Genomic DNA, 20,121 nt, shown 5'->3' with positions numbered 1-20,121 from the left:
TGTCAGCAGACAATTAAGGGAAAGAGCACGTTAAATGCAGCGAAGCTAGTTGATATGCTGCAGCATTCAGTCCCCGAGGCATTTCTCTACAGGTCTTGGTGACCCAGCCACCGTTGCACGCTGGCATTCCATCTCGAGGCCTTCTTAAAGATGACACGAATTTTTGACATTCTTCTTCTCACACCTAAAGTCATTCTTATTCTTCTCCACCGTTCCTCTCCATCCTGTTCTTTTCGCATTTCTTTACCCTTCAGAGTTTTACCCCCTTTTTTTTCCGCAGCCCTTTAGTATTTTCAGATACTTTCATCCATTCGCTGAATGGTTGGGTTTCACCAGTTCATTTGGTCGTTGGTGGGTGGATCGTTATGGTTGGTGACTGAACACGTCGTTGATCGGGTAGAAATTGATCCTTATTGCTTTGGTTTTTCGCAGAAGTTATGTTTGATGCATATCGGTATGCATCATAATCAACTTATTTTAGTTAGAATATTTGGTGTATATGTACGTAGCATGTATGCGAAAGTGTATGTCCTGTCATAGGATTTTAATGAAGTATAATGTTCCATATCTGATGATTTTAACCGATCAAGGAAGAAATGGAGACGGCCTTCTCAGATAGACGAGGTTTTGTAATCCTGAAGAGCTTTAATTGAATTGAATATAGAATTTAGACCAAAGGCCAAGCACTGGGACCTATGAGGTCATTCAGCGCTGAAACGAAAATTGACAGTAAAAGGTAGAGGTGTAACAGGAGGAAAACCTCGTAGTTGCACTATGAATCAGTGGTTAGGAGAGGGTGAAAAGGAGGTACAGTAAAAGGAATGAAAGGAGTTGCAACTAGGGGCCGACGGCACGCTGCAAAGAACCTTAAACAATGCCTAGAGTGCACTGCATAGGGTGCACTGACGGCGCTACAGAGCTTGAAAGACGAAATTTAAAGTGGAAATGGTTTGATAGCTTACCGTTGTTGTCTCATTTACGGAGGGAAGAAAACATTGTGCTGTGAATGACATATAATACTTGAAGTAGTAGCTGTCATGAGAATTGTTGGAAGTATTGCTCTCTAAATACATGAAAGCAAAAATACCATCTTGATTAAGATAGTGTTTCAGTCCACTAAAGTTATTGCAAAAATGTAATCGAATAACCCTTTTGTGAGCCTTCTTTGAAATCTGTGTATTACAAGGAGGTAAAGCTTGTTTTTTTTTTCTTTTTCTATATGAAAACCAGCATTAGATATGAAGTATTTGGAAACCTACAACTAACCACAGTTTTACAAAAAAAAAAAAAAAAAAAAAAAAAAAAAAAAAAAAAAACAGTTACTGTGTCGGCGGTTTTTTCTATGAAACTTCTATTATGGTTTGACATTTCTTTTACTGCTTCAAGTCTCCCTTATTTCTTGATCTTTATGAAGCTGGGTCTTCACCTTCAAGTATATATACTCTCACAAACATTTTATATATATATATATATATATATATATATATATATATATATATATATATATATATATATATATATATATATATATATATATATTGCATCATTTAGGGACGTAATTCTCCTACATGCTCTTGAAGTGGCATGTCTATTTATTGATATTCACGTGGTAAGTTTTTCAAATATGATTTTTTTTAACTAGTGAGAAAATTATTGTTTTCGTGGATCTGACTGATTCATCATTATTGTAGTGTCATGTGTCTTGCCAATGTATTTTTTTAAATTTTCAATGTGAATATCGATATTTGTCTTAAAGTATTTAATATAGATTTAATCGGGTATGCATAGTAAAACGCTTAGTTTCTTGTAATAAATAGAAAATAATTAAAAATGCGATTTACGGGAACAAAAGAGAGAGAGAGTAAAAAAAAAAGGCATTTTCTTACAACTGCTCGATGCAAGAGAGAAAGAGCAAGAAAGAGTCTCTGAGCCAATCACGAAGAGAAGTGACATCGGTGATCCCTTGAAGCTGGCGATTAAAAAGATGAACCCCGTCGCTTTCCCGCGCTTTTTATCAACTGACTGTGGCGGGCTGGTTGACGGAGACGGTTGCGCCATGTACGATAATCGCCTTGTGGCTGAAATCCTGTACTTGACACGCCGGAATAGGATTTTAGTACTTCTGAAGCATCAGAGACGCTAGGTACGTAAGAATGATAATTTTGGTAGTTTCAAGAAACGTTCACTGGAACGTAAACAAGAAGAACAACAAAAATGATGTGAAATTGTCGACCCTCTGGCACCGGGGCACCGTGGGACCACGGCCGCCTTATCTTCCCGCCACATTTTGCCGCCGTTTCTTCACTCGCATCGGGCTGCGTTCAAGGGTTTCGTGAAAGAAAATAAAAAAAAGAGGAGGAAAAAAAGACGTCCCTCAAAATGCCTCCTTCTCTCCCGGAAATTTTTATCTAAATTAACCATTTCTATCCTTTTAATTATTTGTGGCGCTGGGGCGTCCCCTTGGGGCGCTTCCCCGTGCCCGCCTGAGGCATATCTTCGCCAGCACACTCCGTCATGGGGGGTAACTTTTTCAATTTAGCGAGAAAGTTGGTCGATCAAGAAGCTAAGGAGACGCCACCAGAAATTGTGAGGGGGTTTTTATCGCCTGCCTGGGCTTAGCTGCCATTGTATCAGGTCGATGGTTCTAAGCGGAGGAGTTTTCGACATTCAGTCATAATAACAACAACAGATGTCGACGTCAGGAATTCTGATTTTCTTTCTCAGTGTTTGTTTTGTTTCTCCATTTGCGAAATTTTGTGATAACTAAGAGAAAAATTATTTGATGTACAATTATGATTTGGATGCGACTCACGTTTTATAATGGTGTTTTTTTTTTTTTCAAGTGCTGTATTCAATCTTGTTTTGAGTTTGGTATTAATATTGGTATTAATATACGGTCTCTACCTTCTTGATTAAATATACACTCCTGTAATTCTGTTGTTATTTTCACACACACACATACATATATATATATATATATATATATATATATATATATATATATATATATCACATATTATAAATATGATATATATATATATATATAGTATATGTATATATTATATATAATTACAGACATACATACATAAATACATACATACACAGGTGAAATTTAATTTAACGGTGTGATTTACGGATATATTTCGTGCATCATTTTAATGAAATGATAATGATCGGGGTTAATAATGGTAATCTTATCTGTCATTGAATGAGCATATTTGGGTGGATGCAAACCCACTTACGTTTGGGGGGGAAATGCTGAAGTACGTGAAGAATATCTTTATTTGTATGAGGAGAAACAGAGGGAAACTGTGGACGTCGAGATTGGAAAGTTCTCCTTGCAGCCGTGTAATGAGACTATCGCACTAATTGCGGGGCTAGAAATCAACCTCACACTGTTATTTCATTACAGGAACAAAGGTTTTTTTTTTTTTTTTTTTTTTTTTTTTTTTTTTTTTTTTTGAGCGCAAAGTAATTAAGGGGGTCAAGTACTGCAGTTTCATAGCGACTTTGCATCCAGTCTTAAGCCTCAGTCCTACTAGGGCTTACGACCTCTAAAGACCAGTTGGCGACCTCTGGTCCCTGGCAATCGTTAAAAGGTGGCACCAAGTATATATACTTTGGGTCGCACGACTTGTCACTGGTAGTTGCTGGTGGTCTTCGGTAGCTGGTGAGACCAATTCCAGTCATAGGGAGTTGTTCGAGCTTCCACAAAAACCTCTCTACGATCAGACTGGTCGCTAGTCTTCAGAGGGTTGTACGTACTAATCGTACGATTTGTCGTCAGAAAGTCTCTAATAATCTTTAACTGGTCGCTGCTGATCTTTTTTACAATTGGTCGTAGATAATCTTTTTGAAGTCTTGCGCTCATTGTACAACTTTTTTTTTTTGGGCATTCAGTTATTACGGCTCTCATGCTTTTGGTCCAGCACGGTTTGGCGCCAAAATTAGATGGATTAAATTATACTAGAATACAAATGCGAAACCTTTATTCTGGCCTAAAACATTTACGTAAAAGAAAAAAAAATTAAAATCAGTATTTTAATGTATTTTGTAATTGTGGGCTAAACCATACAAATAGTCATGGCAAGTGACTAATTGTTCATATGTATCTCGGCTCTTTTGAATTATTCTGTCCATGATAAATTTCCTTGCAATTGGGTGGTGAACTCCTAATTCGCGTATGCTTTTCCGTGCGCTGCTTCTGCGTGAGTGTTAGTTCGTCCTCTCCAGCGATTATTCGATTGTATTGGTTCCACATCTCTGAGGGAAAAAAGCCTACCATTGTCTCTTCTTATTGTGGTTTATCTTTCTATTTCTGCAGATGGGTTCGACTCAACTACTTTTAAATCTTTTAGAGAACCAGTAAAGCAAAATTCAGCTAGTATGTTACACCTCATAACTAGGCGCCTAGTACTAGCGAGGCAGTTTCTGTTAAAAAAGGAAGTATATCTTAGTTTAACCAGACCACCGAGTGCATGCATTGAGGAAGAAACTCTCGACCCACTTTGAACTTGGGAAAGTGAGGTAACATTGCATGCATTGGGGAAGAAGCCCTCGACCCACTATGAACTTGGGGAAGTGAAGCAACAGCGCATGCATTGGGGAAGAAACCTTCGACCCACTTTGAACAGGGGAGGGGGTATTTGAGGTAACAAGCAACATTCCAGGTGGTCAGCCCTGAAACATCACCATTTTCTAGATGCTGTAAAATGTCCGACCTCTCTTGTTCCAAAAAAACTGATGCGACTACTTTAAACGTCACATCAGATATTTTCAGTTTCTGTTTTGATAATTCATGTTCTGATTAAGAGGTGTACGATTTTACTGTTCATATCAGTGGCATAATAAGCCACGTCATTCATAAGAAGTCCTGACTTCCAAAAGGGTAAATTGAAAGATATCGCTTTCAGGTTTTGCGTCTTCCATCAGTCTGCTTAATTATTAACATTAGTCTCGTCTATCCTGACTAAAAAAACTTCATTTTCCAGGTTTTGACAATACGAAATAAAAGAACTAAAGACTCTTTCCCTCTGTTGTAGCTATATTGTCACATAGTTTCTGGTAAAGGAACAATTTCGACATAACAAGGAACAATGCAAAGGTTAAGAATAAAGTGCGCCGAGACAGCCTTAAAAATATGTTATATCAGTTTAAAGTATTTACCCTCTGTCTGTATAAAGAACGTGCATGCATTTGTCAGGTACTGTCAGTTATGCACAAGTTTCTTCATTCACAGCTTTTATTTTCCGCAGGTTCATTATTACAGAAATAAATAATCGTATGGACAGGATATCTGGTTATACTGGGGCTAGACAGGAATGAGCATTAAAAAAGAAAAAAAAAACCTTGTAATGTCATACCTCATCCCGCACCAAACCCTAGGAGCACTTTATTATTATTATTATTTTTATTTAATTTTTTTTTTTTTTGCTCTATCACAGTTTTCCAATTCGACTGGGTGGTATTTATAGTGTGGGGTTCCGGGTTGCATCCTGCCTCCTTAGGAGTCCATGACTTTTCTTAGTATGTGCGCCGTTTCTAGGATCACACTCTTCTGCATGAGTCCTGGAGCTACTTCAGCCTCTAGTTTTTCTAGATTCCTTTTCAGGGATCTTAGGATTGTGCCTAGTGCTCCTATGATTATGGGTACGATTTCCACTGGCACATCCCATATCCCTCTTATTTCTATTTTCAGATCTTGATACTTATCCATTTTTTCTCTCTCTTTCTCTTCAACTCTGGTGTCCCATGGTATTGCGACATCAATGAGTGATACTTTCTTCTTGATTTTGTCAATCAACGTCACGTCTGGTCTATTTGCACGTATCACCCTATCTGTTCTGATACCATAGTCCCAGAGGATCTTTGCCTGATCGTTTTCTATCACTCCTTCAGGTTGGTGTTCGTACCACTTATTACTGCAAGGTAGCTGATGTTTCTTGCACAGGCTCCAGTCGAGGGCTTTTGCCACTGAATCATGCCTCTTTTTGTACTGGTTCTGTGCAAGTGCCGGGCATTCGCTTGCTATGTGGTTTATGGTTTCATTTTTCTTATTGCACTTCCTACATATGGGAGAGATGTTATGTCCGTCTATCGTTCTTTGAACATATCTGGTTCTTAGGGCCTGATCTTGTGCCGCTGTTATCATTCCTTCAGTTTCCTTCTTTAGCTCTCCCCTCTGTAGCCATTGCCACGTGTCATCGCTGGCTAGTTCTTTAGTCTGTCTCATGTATTGTCCGTGCATTGGTTTGTTGTGCCAGTCCTCTGTTCTGTTTGTCATTCTCCCGTCTCTGTATATTTGTGGGTCTTCGTCTACTTTTATTAGTCCTTCTTCCCATGCAGTCTTTAGCCACTCGTCTTCACTGGTTTTCAGATATTGCCCCAGTGCTCTGTTCTCGATGTTGACGCAGTCCTCTATGCTTAGTAGTCCTCTCCCTCCTTCCTTTCGTGTTATGTATAGTGTGTCCGTATTTGCTCTTGGGTGTAGTGCTTTGTGTATTGTCATATGTTTCCTGGTTTTCTGATTTATGCTGCGGAGTTCTGCCTTCGTCCATTCCACTATTCCTGCGCTGTATCTGATTACTGGCACTGCCCATGTGTTTATGGCTTTTATCATATTTCCGGCGTTGAGTTTTGACTTGAGTATCGCCTTGAGTCTCTGCATATATTCTTTCCTGATCGTATCCTTCATCTCTTGGTGTTTTATTATTATTATTATTATTATTATTATTATTATTATTATTATTATTATTATTAGCTACAGTACTGTTGGTTGAGAGGAAATTAACCTCCGGTAATATCCGTTGGTGATACCTTCAAACAACCGAAGCCTCAAATTGAGACTTAAAGAATAATTGCTAAATCATTTAAAGAGTATAGTAACGAAAAGTAAAACATACAAGACTATAGGGGAAAAAATTACCTATGCAGACTATTGCAACCTCTATATTTGATTTTAGCTTCATTACAGAGCTAGGAATAGTCTTATGATGGCCATGAGTTAATTGGTGAAACAAGTGGTTTAGGAAAATGTATATGAAATTAAAAATTTAGGTTCCAGTTGCTTGTGGTTTAAATGTCTAATAAAGAAACATATTAAATAATAATATTTGATTGGCATTAGGCTTTGGATTCATTAGAAAATCTGATCACCTCTGGGGCTCATCCATTCGAAATAATATTGAAATCCATCAATATGCGTTTGAGTTCCATTTTGAGCATGCTGGCAGACAGACAAGCAAACGAAATGATGAAAAAATGCTGGATCTGTGTTCAAATCCATCTCAAAACTTGCCAGATCCTTCTCCTAATGTAATCAACCTTTTTGATTTTATTGTCAAAGGGCCACCTTTCTTAAAGATTTAATTGAAAGGCAACAGTAACGTATAAGAATGAAGCCTATTTATTTTATTGGTATGAATTACATTAATTAATTAACCTTTCCACTACCTGAAGGGAGGAAATTTAAAATCGTTTAAAAGTTTTAAATAATGCGTACTTTATTTGAATTCAGGTTTAAATATTTTCCGTTGAGATGTGGATTCCTTTGAAATATGCAGTGCCATACGATGATTTACCAATAACAAGATTTCTTATTTATATGTAGTACAACTTATCTTGATATGTTTTTAGTCAACAATGCAAATTTGTGATCATTATATCATAATATCATTTAATGTATAATAAGATAATAAAAATCATGTATCTCTCAAATATTTAGAAAATTTGGCTTTGATGAAGATTAGATTTCTTGGTCATCGTAGCCACTATGTTAGCAATGTGTAGGTCTCTTAACTTGCTGTTATTTACCAGGTTACACTCACTCAGCCGAAGCAGTACACGGTCCTGCAAAACATTGAAAAAGCAATGTAAACATATGCACGATATGTATATGACTGGGGTAGTGTTTATACGATGATCATATAAATGTTATCCCATTATCTAAAGACATTTACCGTCCAAAATATTGTTACATGTGTAGTCTCACTCCCCAGAGCAATCGACACCATACGAGATCCAGGGTTTTTTATCCATAATCTCATTACTTGTGCATATGCAGGTACTAAACTGTATTTTTTTTTGTTTGAATGGTAAATCCTTAGTCTATGCATTTTTAGGGATTTTGCAGTGAAAGGGCTACTGAACTGAAATAAAATAGTCATTTCAATAACTCTTCTCTATTTTGATATGATGCGAGACCTGTAGCTTAATCAAATCAGCAAAACCTGTCAGCCTTAGTGTGTGTATGATTGATGATAGTTTACTGTTTCTGTATATATATGAACTCATAATTGCGAACAAAACATTGATCTTACCCAGGTGTTCAATGATGTACATGATATTCTTTGTCTGCTGATCTTTATACATGGATTGACAAAGATGGCACATGGATCTGTAAGTGACGCCAGAGCGTTCGCAAACAGGGTTGTAATAGTGGAGATCACAATTTTCTTGCCTAACTGACTCTTGGCACTTCGGTCGACTCTTCCGTAATGCTGGCTGGCACTCGCCCATGTGGTCCTGGAATATGGATTTGTAATTGAAGGTCACCTCTTTCAGAGATCTGATTGAGCAGACCATGATGGTGCGCTCGCCCGCTCGCCTGTGTGAGAATTTATCATCATAGTCGCTGAACAGGTTCCATTGTTAATTATTGTAGTGCAATTTTAGTACTTTTTGATCTTTCATATATTATAACCTTTATTGGTTATTTAGACGGTTTCTTGACGATTAAACTGTGAGAGTTTTGTTTCAATTTTTTATTTTGGCTTTTAGAAAATTTAGCCTTCCAGCGTTACATAATTGCTCCCATTGACGAGTAGCATCATCATTTAGTTTTCTTGTGTGAACAAGGAGATATTGCTGAAAAGGTGCCTCATTTTTAGAATGAAATCCATTGGTTGCTACTGAAGAGGGAGTTACCTGCTGAGTACATTCCTAAAGACATCCCTTGAGAGACTCAAATTTGGTTTTTGGTATCAAAATTTTGAAAAAAAAAAATATATATCTTTCCAATATCTGCTTACCAGGCTAGAAAATAACCCTGTGATTTGAAATCTTGTGTAGAGGTTCTTACGAAATTAGTTTAGTAATAACGATAAACTGTCGACTTGGACCACTCGGCTATCAAGAGGAAATATATACATATATATATATATATATATATATTATATATAATACTATACGTATATATATATTTTTATATCTATATATATATATATATATATATATAAATATATTATAGATACATATATATACATATATGTATATATATATATATATATTATATATATATATATATATTATATATATGTGTGTGTGTGTGTGTGTGTGTGTGTGTGTGTGTGTGTGTAGGTGCGTGTGTGTGTAAAGAGTGTAATTCTAAGTACAAATATGAATTCGACAGGAATATGTACAGCAGAATGGTTATCAACTTACATTTCTGTTGAGAGCCAAGTGGTCAAAATCGAATGTTTATCGTTCAGTTTACAAAGTTTCTATCGACTTAGCAACAAACTCATATCTATGTTTATCACAGACAGTTGTGCGCTTCACATGGGTATCTTGTTTGGTACCAGCATTATTTAATTTTTCACTCCATTTGATTATAATGAAATCTTGGTTTTATAGAATAAATAAAGGTTATTCCAATTGTAGGAAAGCGGAAATTGGAGATTTAGGTTACTGTCATTCATCCCTCTCTCTCTCTCTCTCTCGCTCTATCTTTTTCTCTCTTTCTGCGTATATTATATATATATTATATATTATACATGAATATGTATGTATATATATTATTTAATACACATATATATATGTATATATATAAATATATATATATATATATATAATATATATATATATATATATATATATATATTTAGAGAGAGAGATAGATAGATACTTACATAGTAAGTGAAACATAAATGAGTCAGGCAACAGGCATGATGTAGGACTTTTACAAGACGCTACGTACTCATTTTCCTGAGCGTAATTCTGGAATAAACTACTGTTTCTTTACACGTTAAAAATGAGACTTTGGAAAACATAGAGAAATAATTACCAAAGCTATGTCATCATCAATCTTGCAGTCTGCTAGTGCCAACCAACATTCACTGGCGTATGTTACAGTATCAGTGCCACATACTGGACTCCATTCCTCCGAACACAAGAAGTCACAATCTTCACTCCTCGCTGAAAGTAACAACAAAGTTTTCCCTCTTGGTCAGTTGTCTTTTTTTTTTTTTTTTTTTTTTTTATTTCGAAGTATGAAGAAATGCTAAATATTTAATAATGCATTTGCTTATCTAGTTACATTTTCGGATGGAGAATTAGTTCCGAATTTATGAAGGCAAAGTTACTCGAAAATTGAAGATCCTGGTGTCGAAAAAATTTTGTTGAGATACACAATGTCAACAATTTATGATCGATAACGCCGTTGCGTTATTTTTAGAATTTTCTTATTAGTAAATTAACAAAAGAGGTTTGCGGGACGGTGGGAAAATGTTCATCTTGTTCAAAAGACTTGGTTTCTTATCGTGGAAGGCCATGCAGATTAGAAGAATTATATTGAGTACTAGATTATTGGCAGAGCCCGCTTGATGTCATGGATGATGTGTGGAAAGTGGCGTATTGGTTTGTTTAGATCCGAACACTGTAAGTTCGTACAAAAATTCATTATGGTACACTTTCAAATGCAGTCTTCAGTGATTATTTGCATTTACAAGATATTCCTAAATTAGTTTTTTTTTAACAACAATGAGGAAATGTGCTTAAAAATTTTCATTTATTATTATATAATATATATAAATATATATATATATATATATATATATATATATATATATATGTGTGTGTGTGTGTGTGTGTGTGTGTGTGTGTGTGTAATTGCAATAACCACAATGCCCTGTTATCTTTTTTACTTTCTCCCCTTCCTCGTGGTCAGATGGGTAACGTGACCTGGTTCTGGTATGGAGAATGCGCGTTCGAAGAATATATATATATATATATATATATATATATATATATATATATATATATATATATATATATATATATATATAAACTTTATCACGTACACAATTGCTCTGTGCATTAATACAGTTACTATCAGGACCTCATTGAAATTGAATAAATATCTCGGTATGATATCCGGTTTCAGTGAGGTCCTGAAGTAAATACATACATACACACACATATATACATATACATATATATATATATATATATATATATATATATATATATATATATATATGTGTGTGTGTGTGTGTGTGTGTGTTGTGTGTGTGTGTGTGTGTGTGTGTGTGTATGTGTGTGCACTGTGTTTGTGTGTGTACACAAACACACATACACTCATATAACCTTCTCGACGTTGATTGAGACACTGACTTGACTAACCACAAGGTTTATCATTCGGTCCTGAATTGCTTTCCCCCAATCTGGGGCCGAACTCTAACCGGCTGTTCTGGTAAACATTCTAAAGAAAAATCTGGCTGTAGTGCGATTAATATTCTAGCTTTTTCTTCCTGCTAAAGTATCTGTCTTCTTCATTGGCGGTATATTAAGTTAAATTATGCTAGTACTGTGAAAATAATTAGTAGATAATCAGTAGCTTTGACTATGAATTTTGATATTGTGTTGTTATTCTTGAGTTTTTATATATAGTTCATTTCTGTGGCAGGTCGCTTTTGGATAAGGAGCATAACTTAATCCACTTAACAGCGTCATTGTAACATTATTATTCCAACGTTAATTTAGCGAATTGGTTTGAAAGTTTTTGAAAGTTTCTGTTTATATCAGACTGCTTGCTTGCGTTATTCCAAGAATTATTAAGATTAACAGTAAGTGCATCACATTTCCATTTTGAGTCAAATTGTCTTACTCTAGTTACTTCCGCCAGTCGATATTTTCTGCTCCACCTTGAGATCTCGGCTTTAGTTAGTTTGCATTCCACGAGCCGCTGTAATACACCGTTAAAAAATGTGAAATCATTGCCGATTCCAACACATTTGAGCTCTCATAACTTACCGAATGCTGAGACAACGAAGAAATATAACAGCGGAAGCTTCATGGTAAGACTGGTAACGCGAACTAAGAGGTATCACCTGATAACACATGGATTACCTAATCTCACAGCTCCTGCGTTACCGGTTAGTCAATTTCTAACATCCTTTTCTCTTTTTTCTCTCTCTCTCTCTCTTTGTCCCTTCCCCAAATATTTGGTTAACATGCAGTGTTTCATAATATTTTCTCCAAGCTGTTTTTCACTTCTTATAGAGATTCTTGGCTTTCTGTTCCACTGTTATGATAGAGTAACGTAATCTGAAGTAATGAAACCGGTTATATGTTTGTTCATCTACTATATATATATAATATATATATATATATTATTATATATCTATATATAATATATATATATATATATATTATAATCTATATATATATATATACAATATATATGTGTGTGTGTGTGTGTGTTAATCGAGTAGAATGGCGATTTCTATTGACGCAATAACAGTCAGAGTCAAAGGAACGCACAAGTACACTTGTATTCTATGTCTGTGTGCAGTGTGCGCGTGTATTAAATTCCACGTATTAATTTTCCTTTTGTGATTTCTTTGTGTAATTGAAATTCTCATTTGTAGATGCTTTAATCATTGTTACCGTCACTAGTCATATTGATTAATGAACCTACTTTCAGAGAGTTATTGGGAATCATTAACGGATGTTTTGTTATTATTATTACGTGGGTTTATTCGATTAGCTTATCGAAGTTATTGGAAAAAATCGGCTCCGAGTTTATGAATTTTTGTAACAGACTACGTAGTTGTGTTATCTACTATTTTTTATTGAGGAATTTATAATGACGTATCTTATTTGCTCAGCGATGCTCTTTACTGGGTACTTTTGTTTTAGCATTACAGCTCATGATAATTAAACACCTGCTTGTATGGGATAATCCAGTGTACCTTATGTTTTCCAGAGCGGCAGCATTTGGTAAACCTATTTTTACGTACTATATATAAAAAAAAGTATCCCTTGTCATGGATAATGATGATGATATTTCAATTAATTTTCGTTTCTAACGCTTACCGAATAAACTTTATTTGTAAGTGACGGCAGTTTGGGAATACAATTTCAATGAGTAATAATAATGATAGTAATAATACGAATACTTCATTTATTCATCCAATAATACAATGTTCCCGTGGCATATAAACAAACAGAAGCACTCGTAGGGAAGGAGAAAGGAAGCTCCGAAGACACCCAACTGTCGTCTATTTTTCAAAGCATGAACACAATCATGTCTTTCACCTTTCCTGTGAGCGCTTCTATATGCTGTGTTTATGCGTATACAGCGCAAGCATAAGGTATATGCTCATCGATACTGAACTTTATTTTATGTGGAATAACATGTAAAAAATCTTGAGATCATTTTCTCATCATACGGAAAATCATCTCTCTCTCTCTCTCTCTCTCTCTCTCTCTCTCTCTCTCTCTCTCTCTCTCCTCCCGTTGATGATTAAGATCTCCTACTGAAACTTAGTTGGCAGTACGAAAATACATTACACATCTCAGTCAGTTAATCAGATCGGTAGATTCCTCTTCGATAGCACGCAATTTTTACCTTTAGTTCAGAATTCCTTGTGAACGACAATAATCATCTTTGTGTAGGCGTACTGTGTTTGTTTAGTTAATGCACTTGGTTTACTTTGCTCATTATGAATGTTTTGGAGATAAGGCATGCTATTTTCTTATGATGATGGCTCGTCGTTATCTTCATCATTTTGAAATGATTCGAGTAAGATTTTTTTTTTTAAATCTGCAATAAGTCTCCGTCGTGTTATCGTTTGGGAGGGAAGCGATGCCGCCTTGTAGGTGACATTTACTTTTATTTAGGTACGTATATGGTTCCGTCCTTTTCTGTGTGTGTGTTTTTCGTTGGACCAATTAGTAAATTAAAGGTCAACAGTTGAGACATTTTTACTACAAAGTGATGAACGCGATGGTACTAATTGATAAATACAATAACCCATTCTGGATTTAAGTATTTGAATGTGTGATTATTTTTTCTGCTTCGGTCGAAATGTGTGAATTCAGGCGGTCAAGATTAAAAGATGAAGTATAATACTTTTTATCGCTGGGTGTAGACTTAAGTCCGATATTCTGTTTGGGCACCTGTGCTCAGTTTCTTCTTGGGATTTTATAGATGCTTCAGTAGCTGTTGAACATTATAGGGTTTGCTCCTCCTTTTATATAATGAAATCTAGCCTTTATTCTTCCGGGATCTTGCTACAGCTTTCGCTTATTCCCAAGTCTGACGTATGTCCAGATTCTCGAAAACTGAATCATATTTCCACTCTGCTAATGTTCTGGAACCCTTTCTATTCGGCAAACGCACTGGCCTTTGTGTTTATGACATGGAAATTGAAGCGTTCCTGTTTTATGTGTTAAAATTACTGGAATCGTTGTTGGAATTCCTGCTTTCATCCTCAGTCTATTGATAACTGTCTCATGAGTTACCTCGTGTTCCTGCAAAAGAAATTGGAATTAACCTGAGATTCAAATGTCAGTGGTACGGATTATCGGAATTAGTTGAATGTTATGTTGTTACCTGGTTGATTATCGTGTCAAAAGCAGTGCCAGGTCACAACATTTTTAGATTTAGATAAACAGAAGGCAACTAACCCGAACAGACCGAGTTGAGCGTGTAGTGGAATTTGTTTCTTTTTTTATCATTATATCTACACAGTAGCATCGTTAAGTAAGATCAGAACAGGAAAGGCTCGAGTCTGTTTTGTCAGGGTCTCACCTGGGGTATTTTATTGGTTGACCTTTAAGAGCAGTAACGAGTTCATCCTCATGGTCGGGGTAGAGGTATATCCGACCTGGGGTCACATCTTTCATTTCTGTTCCACTGGAAGAGATTGTGAGCCTGTCAGGAAGAAGAAGAAAAAAATACTCTCTTTCTGTAGGTGAGACTTTACATTCCTGATGTTTTTGCGGTGTTCCTTATGATTTTAAGATGGCGTGCACTCATCGACTTTCTGGTTAATATGAATAGATCACACGGTTGATTATTTGCACAGAAAAATTCAGTATTGAAACGTACGTAACTCAGATATTTTTTACTAATATTTACCACATTAGCGACTTTTGCATACGGATTTATAATGGCATACAGAAATAATATGTTTGCCTCTTAAGATAACACAGAATTGAATAGATTCATTATGCATTAGTGTTGAATAACAAATAAAAATTTTACGAAAGACTTGTTAGAGAACCCAATTAAAATTATCAGGAAAGCAAAATGGATATCAAATCGCTGACTGTGGTAGCATCTCCCTCTCTCTCTCTCTCTCTCTCTCTCTCTCTCTCTCTCTCTCTCTCTCTCTCTCTCTCTCTCTCGCCAAAAATGTACAACATGCACGTGAATACTTAGCTGTCTCCCATTTTTTTTTTAGATTGCTGGTATCACACATTTATTAAGATAAAAAGGTGCATATTCTGCATTGTCGAGATGTATTGTTTATAAATATTGAAATAAAAATTTATTCCCTTTACTTCAGGGGTTAATCATCTTGGATCCTGGCGATACAGCGAAAGTGAAGAATACCCATGGAATTTCATCAGTACTAAATTCAATGTACCTCCGACAAGTTATAAACATTGCACACATTAGTCAGCTGCAATCTTGAAAATAAAGAGGAGCAGATAATAATCACGAAGACAATAGTTGGAACTGGCGTCAGTGTTCATCATATATTCATGACCGCCAGTTCTGCTCGATAACTAATGAGAAGTCATGGACAGCAATTATCATTTCTCTTTTCATACTTCGACCTGCACTGAGCTTGTGTTCGCGAGCATGTGGAATAGCATTGACAGATCACATTTTTAAGGTTTCCGGAGAGAGAGAGAGAGAGAGAGAGAGAGAGAGAGAGAGAGAGAGAGAGAGAGAGAGGGGGGGGGGGCTATTTAGGAACGGGACTTTTGATTTATTTAGAGTCAGAGAAAAGACACATCAGAAAGATGAGGACAAATCTTTACGATTTAAAAAAAATTAACTTTATTTAATTTATATTATTTTTTTTCGGAAGGTAAAGGTATTTTTGAAGGGAAATGAGGAAATGCTATAGTGGTTTTTAGACCCCATACTGTATAGTGTTTATAAATCATTCAAGTGGTGAGGACAGTCTGGATGACATATTTTCATGAAGTATTGCATTCTGGTATTTTTTGCTCTTGTTGTTATGGTGATTCATCATTGTTGTGTTATCTTTATAATAATATTTCGTTATAGAATATCATTGTTATCATTGGGTTTATTGTTACTGTCAGAGCAAGGAAGAAAGCTACTCACCGAACTTGATACAGTCGATCATAGGTGTCAGCCAAATGCAGACTAAACATGTTTTTGAAGAATTCGTCGAGGAGGAAATGTAAAGGTTCACTTATTAAAGGACAATGTTCTCCCTGGAAGGTGTGTGGTTCACATTTTAATGTTGAATGCGTTGCTGGGTTAGGTACTACCGCAGTCAAAGTTTTAATGCCGCTGAGGGGTTCTGAGTTATGAATTTGTCTAGTATTTTTCTCGAGGATCTCTGTAACATCTCTTCTTTCGTTTCCTGGACGAAGACTTTTCATCTGAAGAAATTCTGCAAGACACTGCGAGTCTCTGCCTTGGATTAAAGCTCTGCATCTCTCGGATAACACATCCTCACGCCGGATACTCATTTCGTCTCCTGCACATGACTTTCCCCCCAAGCGCTCCTTAATGCATTTGGCCGCGGGAGAAGTCACCAAGATGACCACAACGGACGGCTTCATCATAAGACTGATTAGCCAGATAGTTGGATCTTCAACTTTCCTCAGGTCGTTCATGTCAAACAGGTCAATGATCTGCGAAAATTGATTAGTAGCAAAGTCACTAAGGTAGTTACAAATCTTAATTATCTTGCGGATAATTTTTTTTTTTTTTTTTGTTAGCTACTCATGTAAGAGTTCAACATATATTCTGTATTTTCTTCTTTTTGCTAACTAATGTTGAACTTAACGATTTGCTTCTTGATTATTTAATTGTCTTTATTTACTTAGAGAATTCATCTGCTATCCATCATTGTAGCGATATATTGAAGATCATTATCCCTTTGGCTGCTAATGAATATGTCGTTTATAATCGTGGAACTGTTCCATTAGTGTATCATCCAATAAAATTCATTTGAGAGCTGTCAACAGGAAACAGTATCCTAAGAGTCAGTGAATTTCATCATTCGGAAGAAAATAAAATCCCTAATTTAAAAGTTGTAACTTTTTTTTACAGAGGTAATCAGTCAGACCAAGTTTTTATATCCGTAAGAAAAGATGGTAGACATGACATACTTTGAGAAAATATGTCTGATTTTCATATCCGGACCTTAAATAGTGAAAGCAAGTACTTATCTTATGAATAATGGGGGTGGGATTGAATTCTAAAAATGTGAGTTTGCATATACGCTTATCCATAAAGGAAAAATATACTTCTCAGGTGAAGGCCTCAAATAAATTTTTTTAGGGAGAATTATAAAATAATACTTAGAACAATGGTGTTTTTGTCTAGAATGGGCCTGTTCATATTTAATTAACGAAGCTTTGGGGAAGTAAAGTGGACTTTTTCCACTCACCTCGAAACTGGTCTTCGCTCGCAGATTACTCATTAAAACCGAGACCTCTTCCTTGACGTCAGGAGCATAAACAATCAGAAGAACCTTTGTCTCGTGGATTTGCTTTCCGGTTTCGTGCTTTTCTGCTGCAGACTCCTTTTCTACAGGTTTGGTCCCTTTCCCTGCAAGAAGCCGAATGAGTACGTTACGCTTAAAGAGTCAAGGATTATTGTGAAGGTTTTTTAAGCTAAGCTGGGTCTTTAGTTGGAATGTGTATTGTGCTGTAAAACAATTTTTAGTGTCAAATGTAGACAATTTTCCATGTGAATACGTTAACATGAACTAATAACGTATCTTCTAGTAGGCAGAAATTCCACAGTGAAATTCAAGTTTTGCTTCAATTTTTTAAAAGCATTTGGTATCATTCATCCTTATTCCTTAAATAATGTGAAAAGTTCTTGACTAATAGATTTCAGCCACGTCAACCTGTACCTAACGTAACCAAATGATTAATATAATATGCCTCTATTCCTATTATTCATTCCAACACATTTAAATTACATGTACAGAAAGCAATTCATAATACCTTTCCGGCTTTGAATCTTAAATTAATAACTAAAAATCCTAAAACTCTGGGTTTAAACTAATAACTGAAAATCCTAAAACTGAGTTTTTTGTTCTCCCACAAAGGTAAACTTACGGCTATGATGCCATTTTAGGTGGTTTATTGTTTTAATTGTCCGAAATATAAAATTGAAAAATACGTGGCAACAACCAAAAGTTGCTGAAAATCAGAATTGATTTTCTTGGAATTTTCCAGCTTACGAGAGCACTGCAATGAACGTAAAACTTCGTTTTCTTGTGAGGATTTCCAGTTCGTTGCCCAAGCACCCATTGACTATTCATTCTCTCTCCGTTTTTTGAATCATTATCAGTTAAGCAGCTTGTGTCCCCATTCAATGGCCAGACCTCTTCCACGCTTTTTCATAGCATAGTTGGCGTCCACCCTTCCAAATTGGACAACGCCACTCAGTTTTTAGCTCCAATAGAGATAAGTGCTGGTTTAAGAATTCTTTACTTGGTATTTTTATTTTGATTAAACTATTTAAGGTTTCTTTGATATAAATTTTATAACAGCTATTTATACCGAGTATGTCTTTAGTAGATTTTCAATACTTTATAGTCTGGAAAATGAGAACGTCCCGAAAATTTGGACATTAAACGTAAATTGCTAAGCTGGCTTTTTCTCTAATATATATATATATATATATATATATATATATATATATATATATATATATATATATATATGTGTGTGTGTGTGTGTGTGTGTGTGTGTGTGTGTGTGTGTGTGTATAATCTGTAAAAATATATAAATTTATACTTGTAAATATATATAGATATATAGAGGAGCGTGCGAGAGGTTAGTCTAAGCTTCAAGAATAATTTAAGGTGTCCTACTTTCTGGGATTTTCATTTGCCGAAGATGAAAATACGTAATAACCATTGTTATTCCAAATATCGCTGCCAAGGAAGACGCAAACATGACGCTCATTTTGGCCGTCCATACTCTCTCAGGCGAAGGTTTATCATCCATGAACTAGAAAAAAAAACGGAAACTTTTGGTGTGGTGTGTGTGTGTGTGTGTTTATATGATGGCCAACGTATTGGATACTATAGGAGCGTTATAAAATTTTCCTCTTACACAAAAAACCAAGATCCAGTTTACATTACATTACAAACTAGCTTCATCATTGAGCTCACATTAACATTTATAATCAATTATCTCGTATCAGAACGTCACTGAATTTGCTGAAAGTCAAGTGGCCTTACACCAGGTTTCAATCCACATGTTTAAGCTGTTTTGTTTTGTTATTACTGAATTACTAAAATTACTGATTTCATTCTCGTATAAAAAATTAAGTTTGTTACGGTCTCAGGCCAATCTATTATTCCACTTACCTCAGAAGGACATGTTAATCTGTGCAACAAACTGTATTCGCCTGTTATGTATTTTCTGCAAGGATTCTGAAATCGTAACTGAAAAGGAAATAATTATAATGTGATAGATTAATTACATAGGAATAGGAATTTATATATATATCATATATATATATATATATATATATATTATATATACATATATTACATATATATATACATATAGGTATATATAGACATATAAATACATATGTGCATGTATATGTATCTCTTATATATAAAAGTGAATGTTTGGATGTTTGCTTATGTGTGCATATACAACTTTGTGCACTATAGAAATCTGAACCGCTTAACTAAACTAGACAAAATGTGGCACGTGGCCATCATTTGACCCAACTTAGATTTGATTCAAAACCCATCAACGCCTGTTCCTGCACCTGCACCAAAATATGGTCAGTTGTTTAATATAAATATGACCAGAAGGTATGGGAATAGTATGTTACGGGTATGGATATTGGTACGGGTATGTGTA

At 35.5% G+C, this 20,121-nt stretch overlaps 2 protein-coding genes across 3 annotated transcripts in view; both read right to left on the bottom strand.

Moving 5' to 3' along the window:
- Positions 1–7,476: 7,476 nt before the first annotated feature.
- Positions 7,477–12,170, bottom strand: LOC135219560 (four-domain proteases inhibitor-like). Its single transcript, XM_064256431.1, has 4 exons — positions 12,031–12,170; positions 10,064–10,194; positions 8,319–8,523; positions 7,477–7,848 (listed from the first exon to the last, which is right to left on the bottom strand). The coding sequence occupies exons 1-4, from the start codon at positions 12,071–12,073 to the stop codon at positions 7,823–7,825; spliced, it is 405 nt and encodes a 134-aa protein (XP_064112501.1). The 5' UTR covers positions 12,074–12,170; the 3' UTR covers positions 7,477–7,822.
- Positions 12,171–13,174: 1,004 nt separating this feature from the next.
- The window catches only part of LOC135219559 (uncharacterized), a 37,977-nt gene continuing 31,030 nt past the window's right edge, over positions 13,175–20,121 (bottom strand). Inside the window, exons 8-13 of one of the 2 annotated variants that reach the window (XM_064256429.1) lie at positions 19,611–19,688; positions 19,110–19,248; positions 17,670–17,830; positions 16,370–16,908; positions 14,816–14,938; positions 13,175–14,535 (exon numbers count right to left, since the gene is read on the bottom strand). In XM_064256429.1, the coding sequence (XP_064112499.1) occupies positions 14,523–14,535; positions 14,816–14,938; positions 16,370–16,908; positions 17,670–17,830; positions 19,110–19,248; positions 19,611–19,688 (1,053 nt within the window). In that variant the 3' untranslated portion in view covers positions 13,175–14,522. The remainder of the gene's footprint in view (positions 14,536–14,815; positions 14,939–16,369; positions 16,909–17,669; positions 17,831–19,109; positions 19,249–19,610; positions 19,689–20,121) is intronic. The other variant, XM_064256430.1, reaches the window with a different exon arrangement.

Source organism: Macrobrachium nipponense, chromosome 1 (assembly GCF_015104395.2).
Source record: "Macrobrachium nipponense isolate FS-2020 chromosome 1, ASM1510439v2, whole genome shotgun sequence".
In the NCBI taxonomy this organism is placed as follows: Eukaryota; Metazoa; Arthropoda; class Malacostraca; order Decapoda; family Palaemonidae; genus Macrobrachium; species Macrobrachium nipponense.
The sequence above is the reverse complement of the archived record's forward strand: the minus strand, read 5'-3'. Positions and strand labels throughout refer to the sequence as shown.

Excerpts from the sequence above, each read along its gene's own strand:
- LOC135219560 (XM_064256431.1), bottom strand. The coding sequence starts at position 12,073 with ATGAAGCTTCCGCTGTTATATTTCTTCGTTGTCTCAGCATTCG. Across the intron at positions 10,195-12,030 it reads CTTCGTTGTCTCAGCATTCG|CGAGGAGTGAAGATTGTGAC; the intron begins GTAAGTTATGAG and ends TGTTACTTTCAG. Across the intron at positions 8,524-10,063 it reads TTGATGATGACATAGCTTTG|GACCACATGGGCGAGTGCCA; the intron begins GTAATTATTTCT and ends TCCATATTCCAG.